Below are 16,087 nucleotides of genomic sequence, written 5' to 3'. Positions count from 1 at the left end.
GCTCTGTTAGGATGATACGGCTCTACGAGGTCTTTAAGATACGATGGAGCCTTGTCATTAAGGGCTTTGTATGTTAGGAGAAGGATTTTAAATTCTATTCTGAATTTTACAGGGAGCCAGTGGAGAGAAGCTAATATGGGAGAGATATGATGTCTCTTGCTAGTTCCTGTCAGTACTCTGGCTGCAGCATTTTGGATTAACTGGAGGCTTTTTGGGGAATTATTGGGAGATCCTGATAGTAAAGAGTTACAGTAGTCCAGCCTGGAAGTAACAAATGCATGGCCCAGTTTTTCAGCATCACTTTGAGACAGGTTGCTCCTGATTTTTGCAATATTGTGCAGGTGAAAGAAGGCAGATCTAGAGACTTGGATTTTGTGTGATTTAAAGGACATATTCTGATCAACGATGACTCCAAGGTTCCTCACAGTAGTACTGGAGGCAAGAGCTATGTCATCTAAAGTAACTATATGATTAGACAGCAGATTTCTAAGGTTTTCAGGCCCAAGCACAATAACTTCAGTTTTGTCAGAGTTTAGAAGTAAGAAGTTGCAGGTCATCCAGGCCTTTATGTCTTTAAGACATGCTTGAAGTTTGACCAGCTGATCTGATTCATTTGGCTTCATAGATAAATATAACTGAGTATCATCTGCATAGCAATGGAAATTTATGTTGTGCTTCCTGATAATATTGCCTAAAGGGAGCATGTATAAAGTGAAGAGAATTGGATCTAACACAGAGCCCTGTGGAACGCTGTGACTAACGTCAGTTTGTGTGGAACATTTGTCATTGACATGAACAAATTGAAATCTTTCTGATAAATAAGATTTGAACCAACTTAGCGCAGTTCCTTTAATCCCAATAACATGTTCAAGTCTCTGCAGTAAGATGCTGTGATCATCTGGTATTACACAAAAACGTTTGGGTTTGATTTCTTGGGTGATTTAAGCCGGTTTAAAACAGTTCACAATTTGATTTGAAATCAGACAACGATTAAAAGACAAAGAGTAATGTTTGATCTGAGCCGGAATATCATGTGCAAGGCAAGTTTGTGTAACACATGTCACTGATTAGACAATTCAAAATGCTTTCTATAAGGCAAAGAATATATATAAGAGAAAACACATGGTAATATAAAATGAGATACATGAATAGGACTTTAAAAATATAATAAGATAGTTTAAACTACCGTAAACTTTTCTGAGGTTTTTTTTTTTTTACAATGTACAAAGAATTTTAAAAGAATGATCACACAAAAACACACATAAGATGTGGAGAGAATGTTACCAGAAGCAGTATAAAAATCACACAATCAGCCAGTACATTGCTAAAGATCCACTTTGAGTGGAATGTTTTATCTTCGGTCTGAGCTGCTTTGGAGTTTGCAAGTCTTGTATTATTTCTTAATTTACACAGTATGAACATGCAGGATAACATATATAAAAACATTTCAGTAAAAATGCATTTGTGATTTATCTTCTGTCAGTCTTTTGGCTGGATACAGAATAAAACTGACCCCATTGTGTTGCCAGATGCTGGACTGTTGGACCAGCTAAACATGAAAACCCAAGTCAATCATATCAGCTGCTGCTCAGTCTGGTTTTAGGGCTAAAGCATTAAATATTTTCAGAAGGTCTGACAGCAGTCAGCTTATATTTTTCCCTGTAGTTCATTAGTTCAACCTCTGCCTCATCACTTTTTTTTGAGAATGAGAAGCCCAGTAAAACACTTCAGTTACCTCAAATACGTTTGTGTGTCACTGAAAACTGTCAGCTATTTATCAGAAAAGTTCAAAAAAGGCACTGAAAAGTGAACAGTTCAGTCATCGCAAACATTCAGTAAACATGTCTCTTTATTCATTATCTGTTTGTTTTGAATACTTAGAGGTTTTACTCAGCCGTTTGTATTTTTCTGTGTAAATTGCTGACACTCTAACTATGACTTAAATGACAATGTGACATTAATTTCACAGGATTTACACTCATTACAAATGAGGTCATGTAAAACTGGACACAACACTCCAAAACACACTTTCATTACTTATTATTTTCAAGGTCACTTGTATGTTTTTCTAACTTCAGAAGCAGTCTCCTGCCCCAAGACTTTGGATTATGTTATTCTGTTTACTCCTACATTTATGGAGGTGTCATGTTGTCAAATGGATTTGATATATATTTGTGTTTTGTTTTAAAGAACAAGGAGGAAACTGAAAAAGATTATATAGAAAGGAAAGAATGATGGATTCCAAAGCTTTTCCAGTAAAAATATAAATGGTAAAAGGAAGTCAATTGCACAGGGACACGGTCAAAAAAAACACAAAATGTACTAAACCATTTTTAAAGAAATCATCAGTATGCAGATGCTAACAATTTGTATTAAGCTGATTCCTACATGCATATAAATAACAAAGAGTCAAGAATGGCTAAACAAATGGAAGACAAACTGGACAGTCAAGACAAAAGTAAAACACAGTGCAAACACACACCTGTTTTTAAGAATCAAGGTGTGTGTAGTAGGACCAAAGCCTAAAGTGGGACCTGTACACACTCTGATCTGGCTTCTCTTTTCTTGTCCTCACTCTTCTTCATTCACCTTTCTTAGTTTTCACTTTTGTGAGTGAGGAAGGAAAAGAGGGAGCATCAGACGTGTTACAGTAAAAGCAGCATGTGTTGTGTCCAGAAGCATAGTGTTGCTTTCAGAGGAGATTCTGGCAATTACAGAATATCTTTTATCAAGCAAAATGATAAAAATTGGTGTTTTTTTAACTTGATAACAGTTCCATTTATTCAGGGTTTGTTCGGTCACTTTCAGAACAGTTTCACAAGCAGAAATGTTTTAGATGTTTCTTTACCCAAAGAGGACTTTGTAAGCCTGTTCTAAAACCATGAAATATAAAATGTTTTGAGATCATTTTCACTGCATTTTGTGGATTAAATCATATTTGTACTATTACTGGAGCAGTGTATGTTTGTTAGCTTGTATTATACACTTTATTGACTGGTACACAAATTACATAATTTACAGTTTGCGCGTTTTTCATTATTTAGCAACTGTTTTCAAATTTAAATCTTAGTAAATGTACATTTCCACAAACTGTAAACACAAAATGTAAAGTATGAAATTCTTGACAGTTCAGTGTGTGTGTGTGTGTGTGTGTGTCTGTGTGTGTGAGAGAGAGAGTGTGTGTATGTTTTAACATGATTAAATTCACTGCAATTTCCATTAAAAATCACCTTATAGACTGATTGATTCACCATGTTTCATCAGTTTTAAAGTCCTGTTTTTTTTTTTAAACTATTAATTTCAGTGAGTGTTAAAAAAATCTTCACATTCTCTTCCTGTCACGTTTCTACAATCTTTAGTAACAAGATCATGATCAGAGCAGTGTGGCTTTAATTCTTACCTTCCAAACATGAGTAAAATTGATAACATTCAGTAGAAATTTAAGATTAATCTCCTTTCATTTACAGTTTGGGCATGAGTCAGACATCTACGGACACAAACAACAATAAAATGTTTAAAATAAATTCTGAAAAAGGACCTTGGTGGATAACCAGCTGGGTTAACGTGTGCCACAAGGGAAGGAATGTTTGTAGATTAAAATAAACTTTTAAAGACACATTTTCAAGGTCAGATGTACATTTTCACAGTCTTCAGGAACAGCCAAACTTAAAACCACACTTTTCTGAACTGTTTACATCCAGGTGTTTCAGTCTTTTCTGCTCCATTATTGTTTTAGGTCTTTTTACCCACTGATTACAGAGGTGCTAAAGACAACAGTAAAGCTCAAAGGAGAAACTTTTATAGATTCTACAGGGAAAATTATTTGTTTTAAACTTCTTCACTTATTATTTTCAATAAAATTTACAATACAAATATCAACAGAACACAATTTATTTGGGATTTGATATTGGTAAATTAACAAATTCACTTTCCTTTTCCTGCATGTTTTCTGCACTGCGCTCTTTCCACAATAGCAGGGTCATGATCAGAGCAGTGCTGCACTGACAGTCTGAACCCTCAGCTGTTATACTGTTGATGATATATAGCAGCTGCATATAAGTATTCTTTATTTTGCTGTAGTTTGCAGCTTGGATATATACAGGAAAAATAACAATGTAGCCAAACTTACAAACAAAACAAAACAAAGCAAAACTCCAAAACCACAACATCTGCATATAAATGGGAGCACGGCACAGTTGGTTGTTTTGTCAGTAATGATATAAGTCTGCTAATATTCACTACAAATGTAGTTATGTGGCTGTCACTCAAACAACTGGGCATTACACAGATCATGCTGATGGTCAGTACAGTAACTAAAGCAGAGAACAGGGGAAAATATCCTACATACTCCTACAAAGCATCTATTAAAAATCATTACAAGTTACAGAAAATGCCCTTGTATGTCTTAAATCCTTTTTTAATGCACTAAAAACAAAATTTTGCTTTACAATTTCTCTTAAAAGATTAGAACTGCAGGTGAAATCAGTTCAGTCATAAGTTAAAAGACACGAATGCAGATGAAATTAGATTATCTGCACTGTAATTTTAGATACCACATGTTTATTTATCTGTATGATTATCCTTGAAGGTGCAGTTCAGCCATTTTGTTAAGACCATTATCGGTTTGCTAGTCAGTCTAGTGAAGACTGTTGCTGAGGAATAGCTGAATGATTAGCCTCATTAATGCTGTTGTTAATCAGGGCTAGATGTTTTTCTTTCTATGTCTACATATTGGAGTCTTAATTTAGGCAAAAATGGTTATAAAAGTCTTGGTTTCTTAAGCAGTGGAGCCTCAGTGAAGCCTTACTTGTGTGACAGAAAATGGCTGACTGTTCAGCTCCAGAGCAGCAGAGCAACACTCCTGCCTCTCACAGGCTCTTTGTCAGAGAAGCTTGTGCTAAAGATGTTGATGTCAAACTATTACAAGTTAAAAATCGATGGTATTTTAGAGAGTTCATGCCATAAAAGAGGGGAATTAGACTGAGGAAAATGCATCTTAATACAAATAATCCAACTGTATTATTACAATTGACTCAATGCAGTGATTTTGGGGGTGGAAGGAGAAGGCAATTTATATTTGTTCAGTACATTTCATTAGAAGAAAACTCATTGTACCTTACATTAAAATACATAAAGACTAGTAACATGTGCACAACATAACAATTGCATGAAATCCAAGGAAATATGATATAAAAGGAAAAGAAAAACACCAGTCCATCAAAAACTAGTGACAAACCCTGCATCTGACCACAAAATGCATAGATTCACACACAGAAGATCTTATTTTGGGGCTGATATAAATCACTAGGAGCAATGTTCACATTTGACACTAAAAAGAAAAAAATATTAGATTGATAAGGTTTGTGAAATGGGAATGGTAAAATAAAAATGTTGCAAGTTAATACTTTAAATATCAGAGTCAGACTTTATTCAATTACAAATTTGTTTAGGTGCAGATTAGAAAAGTAAAATGAAGATTATAGCAATAAAATAGGAATTTAAGACTAGATAGCTGAAAAGACAACAAAAAAGGTGTTGTAAAACAGCTGTAAGTACTGTGTTATGATGTAATATACAAATATGCATTTGCACAAAAGCAAAATATACAACTAAGTTTACACTGGAATTCAGATTCTGTGTGACAGTGTGTGCACAGTCATGTTGCCTGATGAGTCCAGTGCAATCACTGGTTTAGATTAAGTGCAAATATTATTATAATCATGTGCCAGTGATCACTGACTGTAGTCTTTAAATTAACTACCATTCACTTTATAGCATCACTGTTATGTGTAAGTCTTCTGTGTTTTTCAGAGTAATTAAAGAACAGATAGTTGAATGTGTGGAGTTGTGTGTATGTTGACTCCTATTCACCTTGCATGTAGATTCCTGTGACATTACCTTTCTTCTTTTTTTTATGTCTGTGTGCATGTGCACATTAACATGCTGTACACTCTCCTTCTGATATTTTCTTGTTCCTTTACATATATTTATGCATTACTTACTGTAACAGCAGCACATGCAGAGTCAGTCTTGCCAAAAAGCAGACCTGTGAGCAGTGTGTTCTGTGGGACTAAGGGTTTGAGAAAAGCAGGACACCCACTGGTGGTGTCCCGCCCCAAACATCCCTCTTACCTACACTGACAGACTGGTGTTTTGTAAGCACAGGCCCTGCTTCAGGCAGAATATTTTTGAAATATTCTTTTGTACAGTATTAAGGATGGGAAAAGTAACAAGTCCAAGATATCAGTCATTTCTTGCATTATACAACCAGACAGGATTACTCAAACCACAAAAGGGAAAATAATAACAAAAGGAAAAAGAAAGGAAAAAGTTACAGTCTTGTGCCTTATAGATAATTTACTGGACTCATTCTAGTTCATTATGTTAACTCATAACTGGCCATAGCTGAGAACCAGGAGGTTACACTACAACTACAGCCTTGTAGAAATACTTTAATAAGCTCAATCCATCCTTTCCAACATACAGCATTTAACTTTTTTTTAAACATCTTTAGATATTTTTCTTGACATCTTAGGTCCCTTGCATTTGCCCACACTCAGTAGAAATTTAAGATTAATCTCCTTTCATGTGCCTGCATGCCACAGAAAGTGTGTGTAGTCCCTGCTATTTCTGAATCTGCCGTTTTTCTTTTCTTTTCTACTTTTAGGACAGAATTGATGGTTTTAAGAAGAAATAGAATGGAAGTAAAACACTTGATGAAGGATAAGAAGCAGCTGAAAGGAAAAAGGAAGGCCCTGTCAGGGAGGGAGGAGGCAACGGGATGGGCAGCAAAAGATCTTGGCTCAACTGACACCTTTTTTTCAAGTAGCACCACCCAAAACTGTGAGAGTCAAGCTGGTTTGAGTGAGGCACACCCGTGTCCTGCACTCAGAACCGGGGAGAGTCATCTAATCACAGCTGTGAAAGGTAAATGGGTGTGACCTTTAATTGCAAATGTATGAATGAGTTTTCCTCCTGTTGAAACTTTATCATTTCAGTTGAAAGCAAAAGGTATTTATAATCAAAAACATTGAAATAATCACACTTTATCACTGCAGAATCAATAAGCAAAAGCCTTAATTCAAGAACTTGTTGTATGTAAAAACTAGACACTCATAAAGGTAACAAGTATTATTCACAGCTAGCTCTGCCTCATTCAACCTGTCTAATTTAGGTTCATATTCTGTGTTACATTGATATTTAGTTTGTCTACTCAAAATGTATGGGCAGAGAAAAAGGGAAGTAGATGGGAAAAGCAAGCAGAAAGGTGGAGAAAGAAAAAGATAAAGGCTGGTCAAGTTCCAACAAGCGCAGTACAGATGCAAAGGAATCAGCACACCTGCTTGTACCTGGTTTTAACCACCTTGTATTCCTTGTCAGGATTTTTGACATTTTGACCATTTAAATGCACCTTAAAAGCAGCAGAATAAGTGAGTTTTTTAAATCACCAGAGTCAGAGTCAGTGCAGGCCGATTAATTCCCACATCATTTGTGGAGAGGATGTGTGCAAACAGCACACTTACAGATGTTTCAGTCAATTCTGGAGCAGTGTTTGAATCTATCCTCACCAAAACATTTGATGGATCCAGTGTCATAACTTTTAAAGGTTATGTAAAGTAGCATTAACATTAAACTAGCTTAATGTTTCTCAAACCAAGGAGCATGTTTCTGTAGGGAACCTTAAAGGGACTTGAGGAGCTCCCTTTTGAAATGAGGAAAGGTTTTGTTTACTAAATATTAAAAGTAACACTACTCTCCGTCTCACATCTCTTGTGAGCAGTTGGACAAAAAAATAACAGAATGAACCTGTTCTTAAAGACTGGCGAGCCTAAATCAGCCACATGAACATTATAAACATCAGTTGGACATGTCTTTACTCTAGTCTGTTAGTCTGTTGTCTCCTGGAACTGTTAATGTCTTGACCAGAGTTTGTCTGATAGAGGATTTTTGATGGTCAGTAGCAAAGCGAGTATTTCAGGATAAAGTTGCTGATTGCTTGCACCCAGTTGCCAGTCTATTAGGTATGCCTAGCTAAATCTAATGTGGTCTAATACAAGTATCCTGATATATATCCTCCCTTCATGAAGGTGATAATGTTCAGTTTTAGTTCAAACTCTTTCAAAGGTATGGATTCAACTGTGTGATCATTTTGGAGGCTGTAGTGTGTGATGCTGTTGAACTGCTTTATACAGAGGTGTTTCTGATTTAATCTTACACTCACTGATAGAAATGAGCAGGACAAAATGTTATACATACTATATGCTTCATCGACAACACAAACACATAGTTGAATCAACACCTTTCTAAAAAAAAAAGGTTTGCACCAAAACTGAACATTAAAGCAAGAAGGAATGCTGATCTAGAGTGATTTAGTCTCAGCTTGGTGTACCTAATAAACTGGCAACTGATGTTTGTTCAGTCATTTACAGCAGTTATGCAGTCAGAAGCAGTAAAACTTTTTTTTTTTAACCAAAAATGATGAAATAAATTTAGATGTGCCTGGGAGCAGGTTTTGCAGAGTAATACCCTTAAAAGCTGCTTCAGTAAAATCATGTCCAAACCTCCATCATACAGTATATGAGGCAGATGACACTAACAGGCTCATCCAGTGGTCATTTAAAGGCCAGCATCAGACAACACAGAAGCCTAATGTTAATTAAGAAAGCATGGTAACTTCTCAGACACCCAGTGTGTACAGTATTTGTCAGCATGTTACAAGCTTGTCTTACTGACACAGAAGTGAAATGTCGAACACAGCAGGCATCTCAGTGGAACGTGCATCAGTTTAAGAAATTTCCAGCAGGGGTGGGGAGTCATTTACAGGCTCCTGTACATGAAATATCAAGCTGCAGATTAAACATAGAATGTTATATGAAATGTAAATTTGATGCAGTATTGATCACAAATATACAACCTCAATTCAGAACATTTGAACACATTATTCAACACTATTTTAAAGTTTTCAAGGCTTTATTTGTTTTGCTTAAAGTAGCGTTCATGTGGTGGTTTAAATTAACAATGTACCAGCTTTACTACCTGTGTGTGTGTGTGTGTGTGTGTGTGTGTGTGTGTGTGTGTGCGCGCGTGTATGTGCACATTTGCCATGTTCAACCAATGAAACTGAGAGAAACAGTTGTTTAAAAATATAACAAGTGCATCTCAGGACACACATAAAGCCACATTTATATTTTAATACATTTTATTGACTAAAATGAGATCTGCTTTATATTTTAGGGTATGTAAACCAGTAGTTTTAGCTTTGTGTTAAAGTACGGGGTGTTAAGTTTGGCAAATTCACTCTCAGAGTGAGAGAATACCAGTTTATGATTTAAACATTCCCCTGCATGTTTATGAAACTCACAGTAAGGTTGAATGAGCCCCCTAGTTAAAAATTCTACTGATCTGTTTTGTTCATTTCACAGCGACTTTAACTCTTTTTATTTGAGATAATTAGATGAATTTATAGTTTATATGTTCAGAGATGGTTTTTGAAGTAGGTTTTGACTATAACTCAAGCTGCTTATGTTAAAAATACATTGCAGAAATGTATAGTGCTGTGTGTGTGTGTGTGTGTGTGTGCGTTTGTGTCCACATTTTTTGGAGTGTAAGAGTTTATCATTTTCAAATGTGTATGATGACAACTGTGTCGGTATATCTCTTGTGTTTGTGTGTGTGTGTGTGTGTGTGTGTGTGTGTGTGTGTGTGTGTGTGTTTCCAAATCAGCACAAGGCGAAGTATATGTTATTTTACTGTGTCTCTTTACTTTATATGTGTGAGCATGTGGGTGTTACAAAAATTTTTACTTTATGATTTGTAATGTCATCTCCATATTTTTTCCTGCAGGATAAGCAGGATGATGTGACAGCAGCCACATGCACCACAGCTGTGCACATTCACCACTGTCTACTCAGCTGGATATAATGTGCACACATACAGGTGAGTATATATTGTATGTTTCATGTTATATGTGTTGCAAAAACAAATCACGACAACCTACGTATACTGTGTGCTGTGTCATAACACATACCTGCACAAATTCTACTTATGGACCTATTTCTGAAAAACTATAAAATGTAAATTGATGAGACAGTAGATGATGTGTAAATATATACAAACTAAACCTTATGTTTTAAAGATAGAAACTTGGTAGAAGACTAATATTTTAAATCCTTATACACAGTACAAATTACTGTTGGGAATTATTTGTTCCCAGTTTATGAAATTACATTTTAAAGTTGCTAGTGAGTGAAAAATGATCATGTTTATAAATGTAAAATGCTAAAAGGTTTTCAATAAAAGCCTATATATTTTTGCAAGAATTGTATAGTTGTCAAAACCACTGAACATTGTCTGTAATGTTTCAATCATCTTTATCAGTCACATTTCAAAAGTAACAGACATGGAAATATGAGATAAAAGGTTCAAATGTTAGACGTTAATAAAGAAGTACTGGTCTGAGTTTTTGCTAAAATATGAGGAGACTCCTTTCTCTCCTGTGTGTCCTCAGATGCAGCTGCTGTAACGTTGCTGTCGTCGGAGGATGAAGCGTATGTAATAAAAAAAAGAACATATAAACCTTAACAGTAGATGTTAATGTAAATGTGTAGTAATATTGTTGAGAGTGTGCACCGAACCTCTGTCCGATGTCAGATAGTTTCTGGGTACGACTCGCTCAGCAGATACTTGTAAATGGAGCCGTCATGTTTCAGTTTACAAAGGAAAGTTAGATGTGACTTCTTTGGGGGTCTACCAGCTTTTCACCGTTTTTACTCCTGAATACTGTGATTATCACTGCACAACGTCTGGATGTGTAAAAGGAGAACTATGCTGTGTGTTTGCTGCGCTGGATGGTTCTTTTGAACATGTGTTGTTTGTTTTTTTTGGCTGTTACAAGCATGTTGTGTCACAGACGTAAATGATGAATGTTATCAGCAAAAGAGGCAGAAACGGCAGCAGGACTTTTCACTGTAGGGCGGGCAGTGGTGTGTGAAAGACAGGACAGGACAGGACAGGACAGGACAGGACAGGACAGCACAGCACAGCAGTGCTGGCTGGTCTCGTCAGGTGTGTGTCTGCTGCTCGTACACATGTGGACCCCGCTGTGCGTTGTCACCTGACAGTGTTTATAGTCAGGGTCTGTGTTGTCGCTGTCCAGCTGCGTGGTGCTGAAACACGCATTTCAGAACCACAAAGCTGGACAGCGACGCACGAGAATTAAAAGGAAGAAAACATGTTAATTGACTGTCCTGTAAATTACGGCAAGGTCTGTGTATAAAGGACTAAATTGTCAACAGCAGCTCAGCTTAACTTAACATGATTTCTGATGACAAACTCTTTGAAATCTGTGATGACAGTCAGGATATTTGTTTTATTATTTTGCCAGCGTGAGAAAGTGTCAGCACAAAGGAAACATTAGTCCTAAAAGCTGCCCTGATGTGACCTTTTCCCCATTTTCATTCGGGACATTTATTCTCAGCTTAAAAAGTCTAGTTTCATTATTAACACAGTTAATACAATACAAATTAAAATGTGGTCTCACTAAGGTGAGGGTATGAGATACCGGTAACACGATGAGCGGAACAACTTCTTCATCATGTTGCATCGTGTTAAAGCTGACGGTCGGACTGTGTGTGTAGTACGGACTCTTAATGGCTGTTAGAAAGAGCGTGTATGTGTGTGTTGAGAAAAGGTGGGACAGAAACTGAAGCTTTGTGTTGTAGAATTTAGGGCAGGTGGTATGTGTGAGTGTGTGTGTGTGTGTGTGTGCTTACTAGGAAAAAGGGTAAACAAAACAAAAGCCTGCAAAGAAGAAAAAGAACTGACGCTGTTGTGGTGTCGTTGTGGCACCACAAATATTTCTAACCTTGCGTGGATTTAAAAATAAAATGCCCCACAAAAATGCAATATCACGCGTGTTAAGAAGCGGTGGACAAGATGATATTTTAGTATGTTTGTGTACTTTCTCTGCGTGGTCAAAGTCTTGCAGGTTATACAAACACGTGTAGAGATTTTTACGGGTAATTGTTCACGAGTAAATCCACATTTTCCTCTTATTTTCAGCTTTTGGAACTGCGAGGACACGACCAACACATGAAGGTGGACTCTCAAAACGTCCGATAGGAGTGTGTGTGTCATGATATTTAATATTATCCGTTTAAACACACTTTGAGGGTACATTTTGCTGACTGTGTTACACCACACTAAAATGTATAGTATGTACAACATTGCTGGTAAAAATTTGTGTGCAAAACCTGGGTTCATATTACAGTCTGTAGTTCAATGTGTAATATTGATTTTGCAATAATGCCAGAATACAAAATCTGTAGTCAAAAGTATTTTTGTGAAGATAATTTTGTCAAAGGTGACATTTGGTAAATATATTTTATCTTGCAGAAATACATTCAATTCCATCTCGTTTGTGAGTGTTATACAAATTGCTGGTCGATACTCCTGGTGTCACGTTGGCTTCGGTCCATCCACTTGTGTCAAAGAATTCGAGCAGCTGCGTGATGACTGTCAGCATGTAGACACATTTTTATACTCCTGTCTCTCTGCTGAGTACATGGCAGGCTTTGTTTTCTGCCAGACAGACAAGGTTTGTCTGCATTTCATGTTTAGTTTGTGTGTGAGAGAGAGACAGGGAGCATGGCGGTGGAAGAGGTGTGTTGGAGACTAAAAAGGCTGTTTCAAGTATCCTTTCTGGGTCGGAGTGGGGAACAGAGAACACATACCGTTGAAGAACAACTCGTGACAGCTGGTTGTGCTGAAACATCCAGCGTCTGTAAAGACGACTGACTTATTCGTGCGCATGGAAATGTTTAAAAAACTGTGAAATAAAGCGATGGAAATTCACATGCCTGTCTTGGTGTTTATGTAACACATGTATCACATCTCACCTCCCTTTCCTCAACGTTTTGGATGGGGAAACTTACTACGATGGGCACAATCTCGCGAGATTCTGGAAGAGAAAGTTGGGCTGGGGATTGTAGTTTTTCTTTGTGTGGAGCCGGTACTTGCGCATGTTACAGCAAAAGCAAGTGTGGAAAAGTTATCTGGCGTAACATGACTGATTCTGTGAGCCAGGATGCCTCACTGCACCTGTGTTCACATTTGTTCGGTGGTTATCAGTAGTATGATGCAGACAGAATACTTAAAATAGGCAAGTGACTCATGTCTAGGTGGCAGTAGTCTGACCTCACAGACTGGCATCACTTTAACCAATAAACTGTTTCCAAACGTTCTCCAAGGGGAGGGTGGACGCACACATTTTTCACCAATGAGAGCATTCTTTCATTCATAAAGTGGTGTGGGCAGTTTTTTTCGGAAAGCGTGGGTTTGGAGGGTTTCATAATTCTGACTGAAACCGACAAACCTGTTTTGGCGAGAGCCAATGACAGACCCCGGAAGGGAGCTGCCGTAATGTTTGCCCAATCGCTCCTAGTCCCGGTCTCCGTTTGACCCACCCTGCTTCATACAGAAATTCGAATGAATGGGAGAAGCTCTGGACTTAATTGACAGGTAAACGCACCAACCGACTGGATGGATCAGCCGAGAAACAGCTACTCCAGCCAGTGCGAAGTAGATGGGGGCGGTGCAGAGTAGAAGGTGGGCGGTGCACTTTAAATCAGGCTAGACAAGTGTTGGGGGAGTGTGTGTGATGCTACAACCTCCTTATAAAGGGACTCTCTCTCACGTTGTGGCTTGGAAATTAGAGCACATTGCCTAAAATTGAGGTCTTCACATACACTCACACACGCCGAGTCAACGAGAGCCACTGCCATGGATTCGATGAACGCTAAGGAGATGTTTCGCCAGGCCGAGACGCCTCTCTTCTGGGTCGGCGCGTTCACAGTGGCCTCTCTGGCGTTGTGGTTGCTCTACAGGCTGCTCTCAGGCTTTAGGATCTGGGTCTTGGGAAATGGGCAGTTGCTTTCTCCGAAGCTGGGCAAATGGGCAGGTGAGTTGGGTGACAACAGTTTTCACGCACCTACATCACGGTCACGAAGAGGGCAGCTCAAAGTAGGCAGGTGGACTTGACATGCAAACACCAGAATTAAATTACTGAGCTCAAACTTGACTTTGGCACAAAGAAGAGCTGCATTCTGGTTTGGTTTTTTGTGTGTCTTAATTCATGGAGAGTTTGGTGTTGCGTAACAGGCACAGGTAAGCAGCTGATTGAATGACACGATAATGGTCTTTAATGGCTCAATGCGTTTTTTTTTTCTCGCGGCAAACGCAGCACTGTCTTCTGGCAGGGGCTCCAATCAGCGTTTTCACCCACATTTGGACCGGCAGGGGGATGCCCCATACTGGTGAGCCAGAAGCCAAATTGCGCAGGCAATGCGCACTTTTCAGAAAGCTGTTTTATGTGGGTGAGCTCTGAGCCAGCGCACTACTGAACCACATTAGCCCATCCGCATGATGTAGGACAAACCCATGCACTCATTTGTGACCTACATCTAGATCATTTTCATAGCTTTCGATTCCTCAATATATGTGGCATTGTGGTAGTTAGTCCAACATTTTGACACGTGTGTTATCCTTTATCACACTTTGTATGCTAAAATATTCAGGCGGTGTCTTGTCATGTTTTTTTGGTTGTAGTTTCTTTCTAATCATTGCTCTTTGCCATTACTTGCCCCATTCAGTATGTCCTACATGTTTGATTAGAATGGATCTGACTCTATATTGTGGTGTAATATTTTAACTTCCTTGGCCAAATAGAAGCGAATTACCACTCAAATCTATGGGTATTGTGGTTTTATTGAGTCTAGTCTCATAGGAATCGCCCTGCAACGGCTTGACCCACTTCTCCAGTCTCCCATATGGAGAGGAGTGCTGCGTCGGGAGCCTCTTGCTGCGCAATTTGCCGAGCGCTCCCCTTCGTATTGGGATAGGTTGATAATCTGCTCCCTTTCTTTCTAACACTGAAAAAGCAGGAGACCTGGGTTATTGGTTATTTGGATGCATGTTTTTTTTTTTAAACCCAGGTGTGTTTTTTTTAACACCGTGACGCACTTTACCTCTAAATCGTCGTTTTTATGAATGGGCAGTTTAATTGATGCCCTGTGCGCCATAAGAGGAAATGAAACGCATGACGCAAAGGTAGGGTGCCTTTAGGAGCGACTAGTGTGCATTTATTTTAGTCATTCTGTTGGAGTATGCGGAGGAATACCGGTGCACATCGATGACTCATTCGCTTGTTCATCGCTTTGTCATCCATTGGTTATATAGAAATTCTGATTGCCCCACCACCCCCAGTATCATGTCAGATCTAGAGGTTTTCCTTGTGGATTCTTCGAAACCACGAATGATTTCTCGGGGAGGTACTCCATGTGTCAATTTTTGTTGCAGTTAAATACCATTGTTAGCTGGTAGTACCAGATATGCAGGTCTGACCAGGTTAGGCAGTGGTGCGATTTATTTTTTTAAAGCACATAGACATACCTGGTGCAGCTCCCTGTGTCCACCTTTCCCTGAAGGACAGAGGCACCTGTTGCTACAAGTTAAACCTTCTCTAACCATTTAATGGGAATTATATCACTCTTTATTTTAATGCACATTAAGCAATAAGAGAGCGAATCCTGAGTGATAGCACCTTTGTAGGAACACATTCTGAAACGTGTAGCTGTGGAAATTTCACAGTAAATCAACATTATTTAATCTTAAATACCCATTTCATTTCTGTTGTAGCTCGATTTAGCAGTTATCAAGTTCATGTTGACGTGACGACAGTATTGGCTAGTCAAACAACCACACTACACCAGACTTTGGGAAATGATGCCAGAATGCCATTTTATTTTACCCAGTGCTTCTAGACTGAAACGATTTCTAAGAAAAATGTGTTGAGTTGGACTTGACTCTTCCTTTAATTGTGCTTTTGCAATCTGCACGGCTGCTATTGCAACCGGCTGCTATTGATCAGCAAGGACTGATCACAAGATATAATCCTTCTCCTTTTTGTATGGCCATGTATTTAATGTTTAGTCTTTATTTCTTTGGTTTTAGGAAAGTTTACATTATCACAGCTCATATTTGTGCCTGTGCTGGGCTGAGACACTGCAGCTCTCACATGCAGAGCAGGAAT

The 16,087-nt window shown here is 38.3% G+C and overlaps 1 protein-coding gene and 1 long non-coding RNA gene across 8 annotated transcripts in view; both read left to right on the top strand.

The window, feature by feature from the left end:
* LOC109973385 (uncharacterized) overlaps window positions 1-12,852 on the top strand; it is a 44,803-nt gene extending 31,951 nt beyond the window's left edge. For all 7 annotated transcript variants that reach the window (XR_002276813.1, XR_002276817.1, XR_002276812.1 and 4 more), the window contains 4 exons: window positions 6,668-6,927; window positions 9,844-9,936; window positions 10,508-10,547; window positions 12,061-12,852. This is a non-coding gene — a long non-coding RNA (uncharacterized LOC109973385). The remainder of the gene's footprint in view (window positions 1-6,667; window positions 6,928-9,843; window positions 9,937-10,507; window positions 10,548-12,060) is intronic.
* A 781-nt stretch (window positions 12,853-13,633) lies between these two features.
* The window catches only part of hsd17b12a (hydroxysteroid (17-beta) dehydrogenase 12a), a 17,843-nt gene continuing 15,389 nt past the window's right edge, over window positions 13,634-16,087 (top strand). The window contains exon 1 of the mRNA XM_020623188.1: window positions 13,634-13,957. Within this exon, the coding sequence (XP_020478844.1) occupies window positions 13,780-13,957 (178 nt within the window). The 5' untranslated portion in view covers window positions 13,634-13,779. The remainder of the gene's footprint in view (window positions 13,958-16,087) is intronic.

The sequence above is a fragment of the Monopterus albus genome, unplaced genomic scaffold (assembly GCF_001952655.1).
Source record: "Monopterus albus unplaced genomic scaffold, M_albus_1.0 scaffold7.1, whole genome shotgun sequence".
Classification (NCBI taxonomy): Eukaryota; Metazoa; Chordata; class Actinopteri; order Synbranchiformes; family Synbranchidae; genus Monopterus; species Monopterus albus.
This window is presented reverse-complemented; position numbering and strand designations above follow the sequence as displayed.